The sequence below is a fragment of the Cyclopterus lumpus genome, chromosome 24 (assembly GCF_009769545.1).
Source record: "Cyclopterus lumpus isolate fCycLum1 chromosome 24, fCycLum1.pri, whole genome shotgun sequence".
NCBI lineage: Eukaryota > Metazoa > Chordata > Actinopteri > Perciformes > Cyclopteridae > Cyclopterus > Cyclopterus lumpus.
The window spans coordinates 13038951-13053040 of record NC_046989.1 but is presented as its reverse complement, the minus strand read 5'-3'; the positions used below and the strand labels follow the sequence as shown (position 1 = coordinate 13053040).

At 40.4% G+C, this 14090-nt stretch overlaps 1 protein-coding gene across 1 annotated transcript in view; it reads right to left on the bottom strand.

Moving 5' to 3' along the window:
- Window positions 1-14090, bottom strand: part of lama2 (laminin, alpha 2) — a 156454-nt gene that overhangs the window by 65331 nt on the left and 77033 nt on the right. The window contains exons 21-25 of the mRNA XM_034528174.1: window positions 11893-12104; window positions 4844-4950; window positions 3848-4120; window positions 2806-2986; window positions 493-629 (exon numbers count right to left, since the gene is read on the bottom strand). Of these exons, the coding sequence (XP_034384065.1) occupies window positions 493-629; window positions 2806-2986; window positions 3848-4120; window positions 4844-4950; window positions 11893-12104 (910 nt within the window). The remainder of the gene's footprint in view (window positions 1-492; window positions 630-2805; window positions 2987-3847; window positions 4121-4843; window positions 4951-11892; window positions 12105-14090) is intronic.

Sequence of the window (14090 nt, the reverse complement as noted above, 5' to 3'; positions counted from 1 at the left end):
TTTGCTTTAGTTTTGTTGTCTTTGGAACCTTTTGCACCTTTATGTTTGTTTGGTACCAAGATGTGTCTCTCTCTGTTGTCATGATGAACGCTGCTGGATCAATCTGCTGTTAAACCGGGACTTGCAGTGTGTTCATGTTCAAGCCTCTAATGCTCATGTACGACTGCCACTTCCTTTTACTGTTTTTGCTGCCTGGCGGCTCTTTGCTGGGATTGTTTTAGATCAGAACAATTACTTCTCAAACCCTTTGAACAAAGTTGTGTTACAAAACAGAGAGGCAGAGGAAATGGGAATGATAGAGCAGGAAATACAGACAGAAGGCTGTGTAAACAAGCGCTGTGATAACAAGAGTAGGATATATATATATATATATATATATATCCTTCCAGTGGGTTTGCTACTGTAAGATGCTCCACGTGTTACTACAAGAGCTGTAGGTTACACTAAATACCCCAAACCAACTGCTAATTGTAAATGCAGTTTCCAGCCTACCTTGCATCCAGTTATGATATCATGGCCCCAGTGGTTGGGAGCACAGTAGTCACACCTCTCACCGATAGTGTTTGGAGGACAGATGCACTGTCCTGTGGTGGTGTCGCAGTTATTCCCCACATGACTGCACTGGCACGCTGGAAGACAGGACAGAAAGTATCCTTTAAATGCGGCAGACAAATCAACGGTTTACAAGCTGATTGGATGTTCTTCTTATTTCTTTTAGTTCACAACAACAACACTATTGGGGGGGCATTTTTGTTTCAACTTAGTGAAAAGGGGACGATTTCTTTCTGATACGGAGGTGAATGCAAATTTCTATTTATTAAGCGCCAAATAACTCATTCACCACCATTACCCGGGAAACACAATTGCCAATACCAGAGGACTCTCTTTCTAGCTCAGTACACATTAGATGTAACGCTCGTGAAATGTGAAATCATCTTTACAGGAAAGTTGCATTAATTTGATGATATTTCAATCAACTGAAATTGAATGGAATAACTCCAGATTCATTCTTGTACATTGCTAATGAAAGAAAGGTGTCATCAGCTAGTCATTTTCTCTAAATTAATTCATGAAAACCTCATGCACAGAGCCAGCATCATATTTGCATTCTAACTTGGCTGCAGGAAATTGCCTGGAACACTAAACACAAGCCAACATATTATTACTGTAACCTAACTGCTAACTCCTAGCTGCACCATGGTAGTGATTTAAAGATGAATCAAAGCAAATAATTCCCAGTCCTATCTTGTCTTTCTGATGCATGGCTTATTATTGTTTTTCTTGGCTGTCAATAGTGGTTTTCATTACGGTAATAATATATTGCATAAGGAGATATGTGGGAAAAGCTATTCATAGTCCTACTTTGGGTGCGTGGTTGCTTAATAATTTGGGCAGCACACGTTTGCTGCACCTGCTGCCTGCGGTGTCAAGTTTTAAGGGCATATGATTTTATCATTTGAACATATTCCCTTACCATAATAGACATTTTAAAATGATTTTTCAGATGACGTAACACAGCCTTGGGCAACGATAATGAAAATCCTTAGCTCTGGCAATAAACAGCCAATAACTAATTGCTTTTCAGATGCACACTTTTTTAATAGTCCACCATCAACATCCGTTTTAAATCAGTCTAAATCTTGCAAGAACAATTCTGTGAGCTTATGTAACTTTTGCACAATAGCTGCCACTGTCATCTTCGAGTACAGCCTCTAACTCTAAAACACAGATTCTCTTTTTGTTCACACATTTGCAAGAATAATTCCATCTCCACTTCCAACACATCCAATACCAGCATGCTGCAAGTTTGAATCAGAGACATGCTGTACGATTTGGGCAAACCTTGACCTATAATGTGAGGTGTGAGTATCGTCATGGGTTTTGGTGTTAAATCCATACGGATTTAACTTTGAATAACCAATATTGATAGATGTGTTTGTCGTAAAACTGTGGAAATTGAATTAGTTGGAACCTTTGTAGTTTTACGTAAAGCACTGATCATAACAGGAGGGGAATTCTAAAAGGAAAGTGTTCACACAAGGTCAACAATGAATGTAAATCTATTACCAAAATGCAAAAACTAAATATTACTAAAGATTGCAAGACACACACACAATTTCAAACAGTTGAAATGGATTTCCTTGTAAAATGGACTATGTAGAAAATTGCAGAACAATTTATAAAACGATGTCAAAAATAAAAAATAATCAATAGCGATGAATGTTTTTATAATTTCTGTGTGTGGTTTATGCAGGAAACTGATGACATTTCAAGTTATATGCTGTGCAGCATAGATACCAACTTTATTATGTTTATGTGAAACTGGCAGAGGGAAAAAAGCCTGCATGACAAAGTAAGGTATTTATGAATACAAAGCAGCACTCATTTCTCCAAAGCCAGCGGCTCACATTCATAACATTTTTGTCATATTTTTCTCTGATGTTTTGTGTGAATGATTTTGAGCTCTGGCTTGCTTGTGGGCAACATAATCACCATGATGTGAAGGACTGCAAATGCATTTTTGAAATGACACAATACCAGTTTTTTTTGTTAATAGAATTGCACTGCAGACAATTTGTGTAAACTTTATATTAAAAAGAAAGAAGAGCAGAACAGCCATTTAATAACGACAGCATTTTGTGATTGCTGATATTACTTTTATTACGAATTAAGAGTATAAACACAGGACACAGCTAAAAATGCTTTGTCAGGGTTTCCAGTGGATTGAGCTCCACCTGTACTGTATCCGGGTTAGTCAATTTTTTAAAGAAACACTCCCTTTTCTACATCATGGTCTATGCTTACGTGTGCAGCCGCCCTCCTGGAAGTTGAAGAATCCTCGTCCGCACCGGTCACATTTGGGTGTGGTGACGCCCGGCTGACACCGACACTGACCGGTTTCATCACAGTCAAATGACTTGGAACCAAATGAGTTGCAGTGACACGGGACACACACTCCACCTGTGCTAATGCCGTGGGTCTGGGACTGGAGGAACAAAGGGGTTGTAAATGGAGTTCAGATTAGGTCGTGAATTTAAGGTAAGACAAGGTGTTTAGAGCAATTCAGAGACAAGGGGGTTATAATGACATGAGATGCAATACTTGTTTCTGGGGATTAAAAGAAAAACAGCAGGGGAAAATGAGGGAATAAAGATGAAATATTTGTGATTTTCAATCTTTTCAAGGTTTTCCAGCCTTTTCAAGGTAAGTAGTCTGGGATAGGGAGATAACATGAAATCATTTATTTCAATTTATTTTCAGCTTAGAAGACAACTTAAAAATGCAGTAGGGCTTTGAAAGATGTCTGGTAGTCTGAACATGCATCCTGGTTGTTGCTAAGGAAAATAAAACACAACGTCATGCTTGTTGGTTCATCACATTCAAGATGTAGCTTAACGGGCGTTAAGCTACATCTTCCGATGTTGCCATATTTTAAATGCAAGATGTGGATCAAAATGATAAACATCATGATGTAGATTATTTACGACACAAATTCAGCAACAACAAACATCTTGAGTTGCTTAAAGAGGTGACATATTTATAATGATTTCTCACTGGCACTGATATTAAAACGTGTTAATAATTGTTGATTTTATGTACACTCAGAAAAGTCTTCAAAGGGAAATATCCTGAAAATGCTGCGTGTTTGTGATACACTCACAAATCAGAGCCTCAAACCATCACATCCAAAAACATAACAAGTGTAATCCTTAACACGCATGTAAAATGTGTTTTAGACCCGTTCTTCGGCAACACAAATATCTGATATTTCTGCACACCAAGTAAACACACCCAACCAAGTAAACACACCCATGCTACTTTAAACACACCGTGCAGTGTGCGTTACCCCTGTCTTAGGCCTGTATGCCCCCCTGGGACAACCCCCCGTGCGGGAGGACCCCCCCCATCTCTGCTGAGCGACTTCTATGGGAACCCGCTCCACCGGCCTGCGGGTTTCGCGCCTCTCGTAACTTTGGCGACGCAGGTCACAGCGTTGGCCCACAAAGCCGGGGCGACAGATGCAGCGGCCCTCGATGTCACAGCGCTGAGACATAGAGCCGTGGGGGCTGCAGCGACAGGGAATACAATCCTGACGCTCAGCATCCCACCAGCAGTTAGGCTGGACCAGTCACAACGCAGAGGAGTGGAGGGGGGACCAACGAGAATGAGTGAGCATAAAAATAACAACAACAAAAAATAACAAACTTAAAGTGAAAAAAGACTAAAACTAAAGATAAAAGGAGATTACAATTATTATTTAGTATCATCATGATCATTGTATTAGTCTTACAATTAAATTACAGTTATGTTAATAACAAAGGAACCAATAACCATGTTGTGTACAATTATTTGTAATAATAAGAATACTGCATCTTCTTTGTCGTAAAGAAACATGGGGTACAACCTGATAACTGACACACCAAAAACTGAAAGAAAATGGAACATATACAAAATATACAATGTAATATATATGTAATACACATTACAAATTGATCTATGGAGGATACTGATGAGTAACAAGGACTCAAAAGGTCTTTGTATTCCCTTAATTCCTTAAATCACCTCATTAATAGTATAAACTACAAATATAAGGAACATAAATCTGCGTTTAACCTACCTGTTTAACTACAAAATACATCTGATGTAAAGCAATGAAAAAACAATGATGTGTAGTACCAATAAAAGTATTACCACAATAGATGTAAGTGGAGACCACAGGTGGTTGAGCTTGTACAGAGTACAGCACAAGAACAAAAAGGTAGAAGTATTGCCACCAAGGGAATGGCACGAAAACAAATTAGCAATATCTGTAAAGAACATTGTCATCTGTCAAAATACTTACGATGCACTCGTCACACTGTCGTCCAACCACATTTTTTCTGCACTGGCACCGTCCAGTCTCCTTATTGCAGACCTCAGATACAGAGCCATTAGAATGGCACTGACAGGCTGCAGGAGAGGAGGAAATGAGAGATCAGTTTATCAATTATTAATGGTATTTTCTACACGAGTACATATAATAAAACATAATAACACAGGTTGGTGAGTGAATTAACTTCACACTATTCGACTGGATAAGCTCCGATCCTGCTTAAGGTCTTCTTCAGGATTAGCTGTCGATATGCATTTTAATATCCTTCTGAATGGTCTTGAGAGAAAATCATCTCTTCCCCAAATAAATCCGTCGAGGAGCTGATTTTGTTTGGCCAGAAGTTTGAGCCTTAATGAAAACGCAAAGCTGCAACAGAGGACAATAACACAGTTTTATTCATTTGAGAATGTAGATTTGCCCTTTCTGGTGCTCTTGGTCCGGAGCAGCGGAGGACCTCACCACTGTCACTGGAAGTCCTCGTGAGGCCATGTCCCTCGTCGCTTCTGCAGCATCTTGGAACAGCCGCGTGCCATCATTGGAGAAGACCCGCATAGTTGCGAGCTACGGTTTCTGAAACTTGATTCGTGACTTCGGGGGGAAGTCATGGTCTACGTAGAAGCGAGCATTGCTGTAAGAGACATGTTTTTTCTGCTGTATTCCGTAAATCCTTAAATGATCGCTCCACGCTCGCTCCTGGTCCATCAGCCTGGCTTCCAGATTAGCTCGGCGCTGCATTAGCCGCTTAATTAGCGTTGATGTTGCTTCAAGTAGAGTCTCGGTCTCATCTATTCTCCCTCTGCCTGAATTATGGATAATGTCCGTGAGTTGAACCCCGTTATCTGTTCTGAAGTCTCGCAGCTCATGGAGATACCTGCTTAGATTAAGTCCCTTATCACATGTAACATACTATTGTTGTTTTTGTTTGTTCAATCTCAACACAGTGGAAGACCTAATGATGATCACAGTGGAAGAAGATGCTGCTGCAGCATGTGAGGAATCTGCTGTGAGAAGAAAGCGTGGGCAAGGCAGCAGGTCAGACCAGCAACTTCTCCAATGGATGACGATGAACTGGTGCCATTTGACAAATAAGCCACTCATATGTATATGTACATATTTATTATTTGTCTACACTGTACATATAATGTAATATTTGTTTTAATTTTTCTGAAAAATGTGTTAAATTAAATTGAATTAATCTATGTACAGCCCTTTTATTGCGTTTTGTTTTTACATTACATTACATGTCATTTAGCTGACGCTTTTATCCAAAGCGACTTACAATAAGTGCATTAAACCATGAGTCCAAACTCAGAACAACAAGAATCAAGCAAGTACAATTTCTTCAATAAAGTTAAACTACAAAGTACTATCCGTAAGTGCCATTTAAGTGCTACTAAAGTGCTATCGGTAAGGGACATTTAAGTGCTACTACGGCATTTAAGTGCTACCTATTCAAGGTATAGTCGAAAAAGATGTGTTTTTAGTTTGCAACGAAAGATGTAGAGACTTTCTGCTGTCCTGATGTCAATGGGAAGCTTGTTCCACCATTGAGGAGCCAGCACAGCAAACAGTCGTGACTTTGTTGAGTGTTTAGCTCGAAGTGACGGAGCTACAAGCAGATTGGCAGAAGCCGAGCGAAGTGAACGGGCTGGGGTGTACGGTTAGACCATGTCCTGGATGTAGACCGGACCCGATCTGTTCGCAGCATGGTACGCAAGTACCAATGTTTTGAAGCGGATGCGGGCTGCCACCGGTAACCAGTGAAGGTCGCGGAGTAGTGTGGGTAAATTTCGGTAGGTTGAAGACCAGTCGAGCAGCTGCATTCTGGATGAGCTGTAGAGGTCGAATGGCATTAGCAGGTAGACCTGCCAAGAGGGAGTTGCAATAGTCCAGCCGTGAGATGACCAGAGTCTGAACCAGAACCTGTGCCGCCTTCTGAGTGAGAAGGGGTCGTATTCTCCTGATGTTGTACAGCATGTACCTACAGGAGCGTGTTGTTGTGGTAATGTTGGCAGTCAGGGAGAGTTGACTGTCGAGCGTCACTCCGAGGTTCCTGGCAGTCGGAGTCGGAGCCAGCACTGAGTTGTTGAAGTTAATAGTTAGGTCGTGGGTGGGAGAGCCTTTTCCTGGAAGGACGAGAAGTTCAGTCTTGTCCGGGTTAATTTTCAGGTGGTGTGCGGACATCCACTGAGAGATGTCGGTCAGACAGGCAGAGATTCGTGCTGCTACCCGTGTTTCAGATTGAGGAAACGAGAGGATCAGTTGGGTGTCGTCAGCATAGCTGTGGTAGGTGAAGCTATGCGAGCGAATGACAGAGCCAAGAGAGTTTTTGTTCTTTGTTTTGTCTGTCCTACCTGTCCTACAATTTTTTAGAATATATAAATATATAAAAAAGTTATAATTGTTAATAGTTGTTTAAAAAATGTAACAACAATAAATAACCACAAAGAAATAAGAATACAATGTAATATGATTGTCTGATTTCAGTTTTTTTTTTTTTTTTAATCTAAGAAAACACTTTGAATCTGTAGACTACTGCCTAATAGTCTTCTTATTCTCATATACTGTAAGCCTAAACAAGTATTTATTATTTTGAACAAAGGTTAAATGTTATTTCACAAGTTTCAAAAAGTGCCCCCAAATTTTTTTATAAATGCCCCTGGATTTCAGTCAGTGGGGGCAAAAATTGCCCCCAAGAAATATGTAAATTTCCTACCCTGATACACACACGTGTGTGTGTGTATATATATATATATATATATATATATATATATATATATATATATATATATATACATACATACATACATACATACATACATACATACATACACACACACACACATGTATGTATTTATGCAGAGCTAGCAAGTCCTCCTTCCAGACAAAGCCACATTTACCGAGATTGAGTGAACCTCTTCATCAACTTTTCATGAAAATGTATTTCATGAAAAACTGACAAGAATAGAGAACATAAGAGATGAACTAAATACTGGGTCTGAAAATGCATCGTGACTGCTGCTCAGGAAAATGACACACCGGAGCCAGACATTCACACACTGCCACATAAGCCACAATATGCCAGCCAAGACAATTTCAACAAATCTTTTGAAATGTTGTCAGATAAATAAAAAAAATGAAATAAAAAAAAGGAACAGTTCAGCTGAAATGTAGTGAAATAAATCTGCTTCGCGAAGGCAGAACATGGCTACACCATGAACATTAGGATTTGCCTAAAAACAATAACGTTTACGACACCAAGCAATAACAATCATCCATATATTTAGGTCCTAAATGTTAACCGATGTGTAAATCCACACTTTGGTTAAGAACTTTCAACATTTGAAAACAGTTTCTGACCCCAACGTGCAAAGATGAAGGTGCAATACAATACAAAAGAGAAAACTACTGCTGGAATCTGACTGTAATAAAATAAAATAAAACGGCACTCCTGATGCAAACAAGAAAGAGAAGAGTCCCTCCAGCTCACATCCTGCCATTTCAACGGTCAACAACAAAGGCTAAAAAACACCTGCATAATACCCTGTGATTAAACTCTGTGAAGGGGCTGTGTGCATCAGGAAGGGCATTCGCCATGAAACCAATGCCAATTCAAATATGCAAATCTCAATACCCATTCCCACGTACGACCTTTCAAATCTCTTTCTCCCTCTCTATCTGAGATAACGCAACTTTATTAAACTTGTTTAAATCCTACGGGAAGGGGTGAAAAAAAAGACACTCCCACACACGCCAATCAGACCCTTAGATATACAATTAAAAGCATGAAACATCACAGCGCCCATCTGGTGGACGGGCTGTCAGAAGCACACATACGTACGCACAAACTGCATATGCAAAAAAACAACAACAAAACAAACACATACATCTTTCTCAAGAAATGAGTTGCACACATCACATTGCATAGCCACGTGCCTACTAGTCGCACGTTTTTACCTCCTGCCTCTGCTGTCAGATGTAAAAGAGACAGAAGGACAGACCTGAGTGTGGGACAGTGAGAGAGAGCGAGGGGTACAACAGATGTCCACATACACGATCACACACAAATATGCAGAAACACACATATATGGATGTCTGCTTCACACACAAATGCAGAGAGGCATGCATGCCCCGCACCTACTCAACCACACACATGCAGATTTACAAACACACACACACACACACACACACACACGCACACACACTCACACACACGTCTGATTAAACATACAAGAAAATATGCAAATATATGTCCATCTCTGTTTCACACACACGTACACAGACACACTCACATACAGACGCACACATTCACACGCACACACACACACACACACATCTGATTAAACATACAAGAAAACATGCAAATATATGTCCATCTCTGTTTCACACACACGTACACAGACACACTCTCACACACACACACACACACACACACACACACACACACACACACACACACACACACACACACTCACACATTCACACACAGTGTCTTAGCCCCCCAGCTTCACCCTTTGGGGACCATCTGGACACCGTTCTGTCAGTCGCTACAATGCAAGCCTTGTTGTGGGATAAAATGTTGCTTTTTGTTGTGTGTCTTTTATTTGGTATCTTTTCAGTGCTGGCCTTGATGGCAAAGATAATAATGTGTGGCAACCTGAAATATGTTATATTCTGTCACCAAACAATCCAGAATTTTGTAATTGAGAGAAGTCCAGGTAGGCAAATTGAGTCCAAACTATAAATCAACATCAAAGAGGGAAATGAGATGAGATTTGGTGTTCAGAGAGAGGCCTTGAGGGACAATAAAAAGAGAGGCGGAACGTTGTGTAATAAATGCATAAAAAAATGCAGCTGCATGTGCTTCTGTATCCGTACTAGTCCAACGTGTTTTAAATAGTGAGGTTTTAGCAATGATGCACGTGTTGAGGAGTAGTGAGCATACGACTGGAGAATTGAGAATTGGATTTTACTGCAGGAGTTGTGTGAGAGTTTGGAAATGAATGCTTTGATTTAATTTCAACGGCGTGGCATCGATAGCCCACATTTAATTACATTCATCAAGACTTTTCTCAGTTTTCGATTCTTCATTCGCAGGGGTGAGTACTTGATATACAAATGGCCATTTTGTGGGTGAAGTATTCCTTTAACAAACAGTCAATTCCTTCAGGTTGGGTTTTCATAACCTTTGTCACTAAGTCAAACCATGTAAAATACTGTGTTACAGTATGTTAAAAAATCCCGTCTGACTCATTGAAAGCTGCGTTGCTTTGTGACTCTTCTCTTTTCTTTACCTGGCTGTTAACTGTGCTACACATTTTGGGGGCCGACTGCATCAGTCCAATAAAAGGTGAGAGCCTCAGCAGAGGAGACTGCACCAGACAGTCCATTAAGAGGGGTACCGTTCCCCAAAGTTTACTGTTCTACTGCTTGAAGTATCCATGAAACATTCATTTAAGAGTCAGACACACAAGAAACAGAATTACATTATTGAATTATAAGTGCAATTCACACATCTTTAAAACCAAATCTTGAGAACGACTTTCCCCCATGTGAGAAATGGTCCGAGGGGATAATTTCCTCAAAACAAGCTGCTTTGTGGTCAAGTTTCCTTGATAAAAATCAAACCATTTTCAAACCCCCGACTGAATTAAACTGAACCACTATTAGACAGAAACACAAAATGGCTGCGGCAAAAATGCCCGCAAACGGGAACTCTGACATCAAAAGAAAAAGTAAAGGAGATTTACAGTGCAATAATGCACAAATGGACTCGGCATGAACTCTCCTGCTCCACTCAATAAAATTCATTAAGACTGGGGGGCGATAGGGAGAGCGAGGCAGATGGAAGGAGAGACAGATAGACTGGCAGAAGCACAGAGAGAGAGAGTGAGAGAGTTGTGTTTTAATAATTCCTGGTGGTCATTCGTACACGATCAATAACAACCCTCCAAGACACGAGCAGCCAATCAGCACTGTAGGAGAGCAGTAGATCAGGCTGATTAATCAATAACCATTTAGCTGGGTGGAGAGGGGAAACAACTTCAGAACAATGAACTATAAAAAAGGCATTAATCCCCCCCGTCAGGCGGTCTACCTGCGTCTGAGGGTTATATCCGTCTATTCATCGGCCTTGCCTGTGTGTCTCTCTGTTAATCTGTCTTTCTGCCTGTCTCGCTGCCAGTGCCACCGTTTTCTGTCAACAGCACAGGTTTAAATGATGATCTTCACAAACAAGAGCCATCTGTACGTCTGTACTCGCAGCCATCTCTCTCTCTTCTCTCTTGTTCAGTCTCTCTTTTATTGTTTTTTTTTTACAGGTATAGTTTTTTGTATTCTCACTCTTAAACACAGATGGCAGTCAGTGGGCCGCCATCCGACATCACACCTCCTACTGGCACAGCTGCTTGCCGATGCAGTCTGACACACACACAAACACACACACACAGACACACACACACACACACACACACACACACCAGATGGTGTATCTACTCAGTGTATTAGTAAAAGGATTAAAAGGTATCATTTAGCTAAAATTGAGTTTCATAGAGGCAATACTCTTGTTCACTTTACCGCCCCTGCTGATTTCCCAATTTTTGTGATTATTTTTCTTTTTTATCTGATTATGGCATCACTTGTTCATAGAATACCTCAAGACAAATCAATCAATATGTTAGTTTGATTCCTTCTCAGTGTGCCGGGGTTGGCCTGTGGAGATGGAAGGTAGTGAGTGACGTGTTTTCTTTAACACGAGTCGCCAGAGTTATACAACATCTTACAAATATTAAGTCAGTGAAGTAACTAGATAATGACAGCTATAGTAAATACATTTACTATGGGTCTAAAATGTACTACACCATTATCAATATCAATTAAAGTATTTCATCCCTCACGTTACATTTCACATTTCACATTTCGGGGACTAATAACGTTCAACAGTGACCAAAACGACATCGACATATCAAAGCGACCGATCGATGTACGACACGATGCTTGTTGTTACTCCGTTTACTCACGCTGGCAGTTTTTCGCGATGATGGCATCTCCATGGTAACCGTCAGCGCAACTGTCGCAAGACGCGCTGCCATAACCTTGACGACAGCGCAGACACCGGCCCGTGATTGGATCACAGCTGCCAGGTGTGGATAGGTCCAGGTTGCCATGGCAATCACAAGGCTGGCAGGATCCCCCTGGCACAGCGGGCTGGCCGTAGTATCCGTTGGAACATCTAGGAGGCAGTGGAGAGACACAGAAACATGTGATAATGCCGTTTGATATTGGTTGCACTGCAAACTGTTGCCTGGAACATCTGTCAATAAAAAGAGGATATTTTGAATATTTTGATAGTGAATATAAAAACAAGGAAGACAGCCACAATGGAGTCAGTTGAGGAACAGTGAGGTGTTAAGACTTTGGGGGCTACAGGACTGCGACCTGTTCACACTAGAATCTGATGTTGGCTTAAAATAAAAAAAATAAATAATGTGAACAGCCAAACAAAAGAATCCAATTTGATCACTAAGGCGTGCAGTGTGAACGTAGACAAACAGACGTGACACATCTGCCACATTAAAAATGACAGGGCTTAAACGGTTAATGCACAAACCTTCCTCCAAGTTTCAACTTTTTGTACAAACAAAAACTTGGGCTGTCAGTATAATCTGAAAATGCTAAAATCCCGTACAATCTAATACACAGGGCCTTTCAAGCCCCTCAACAATTGATCACCGTCCCATCTGGTGTGCTTTCAAGTCATAGCAAGAAGATCCTTTTATTCCTGTTCTCAGAATACATTTTTGGGTTGGGATAATAGTGCATCGGTTCTTGAAAGAGTGGGTAGTTCCGTAAAATCTATTGAAAATACAGTTTTGAAGAATACATTTTCAGCTTTCAGGTCTGCAAGAAAATACTCAGTGGCTCACTTTGTCTTCTTTCTTTTATATCTAACAACTTTATAATTTTCAGCAGGTAAATATTATCACAATATCATTTACAGCTTGTAGGATAAGAACATACTGATCCCCAAATACAAGATTACTAATTACAGCACGTCTCATCCCACAAGCGCTGTCTCTGATATCCAATCACAAAATAAACAAGCAATAAATGTCATCGAGCGGATTGTTACGGGCGTGTCTTTGACCAGTGAGACTGCTCAGCTCAGGGCTGTTGTCTTGTTCATACACACACGCACACACACACACACACACACACACACACACACACATTAACCCAAAGATATACACACAGAGAGCTGGAGGGCAACAGAGCATAACTAAACATCAACAAATATGAAATGAAGGCTGAGAAAAATAAGCTTTAGAAAAGATAGAGATTTAATGTCTTCAGGCACTCGTTCCTAAACGGTTTATTTATATGTCCAGGTTTTTCTAATCCAAATATTTCCTGAACTGTTTTGAACCTGCAGCAAGAAACATCTGGACACTACTCCTGGTAATGTGATGCAATGCTATACATGTCTTATTCTCATTTGTTACTACTACTACTTTGTATCTATAGAAATGTATATTATTTGTGTTGTCAGTGAAAGGCAAACATGATTTAGATTTGTTTTATTCTTTTATGTTATGTTGTCTTTGTGTTTATTAAAAAAAAGAATTCCAACAACAAAAATAAAGAAATCCTCTTGATTGGTATCATTTATGGAACCAAAATGTATCATTATTGTTTGCACCCTCGAGCAAGGACAGGGACACTCATACATGGTTGAACGGATACGCCATTCCAACACTTTCTTTTCTGCTTTTCAGCCACTTTTGATTGATTAATAATAAGAGGAAGTCCGGATGCTGCGAAATACATTAACCTGAAAGTGCTGCGCCGTGTCAAGAGCCACTGAAACCAAATAAAACAGGACTAAGCTGAAATAAAGCTCTAAAGTCTAAAAAGGGAATTGAGATGAAAGAGGAGAGCGAGAGCGAATAGAGGACAGGAGGGAGAAGGGGAAAGGTCTTCACATTGAAAAGAGAATTGAATTTAGAGAGGAGGGAAAGAAAGGAGAGAGAGAGAGAGAAAGAGAGAGAGAGAAAGTCAAGAGCAGCCAGCCATTATTACCACTGACCCTCTCTGGTACTCAATAGAACTGGTTTATTAGCTTCTGTGTGTGTGTGTGCATGTTGCTGAAGTGTGTGTGTGTGTGTCTACATTAGTGTGTGTGTAGCGCCACAAGTACATTCCTCTTGACAAGTGGAGA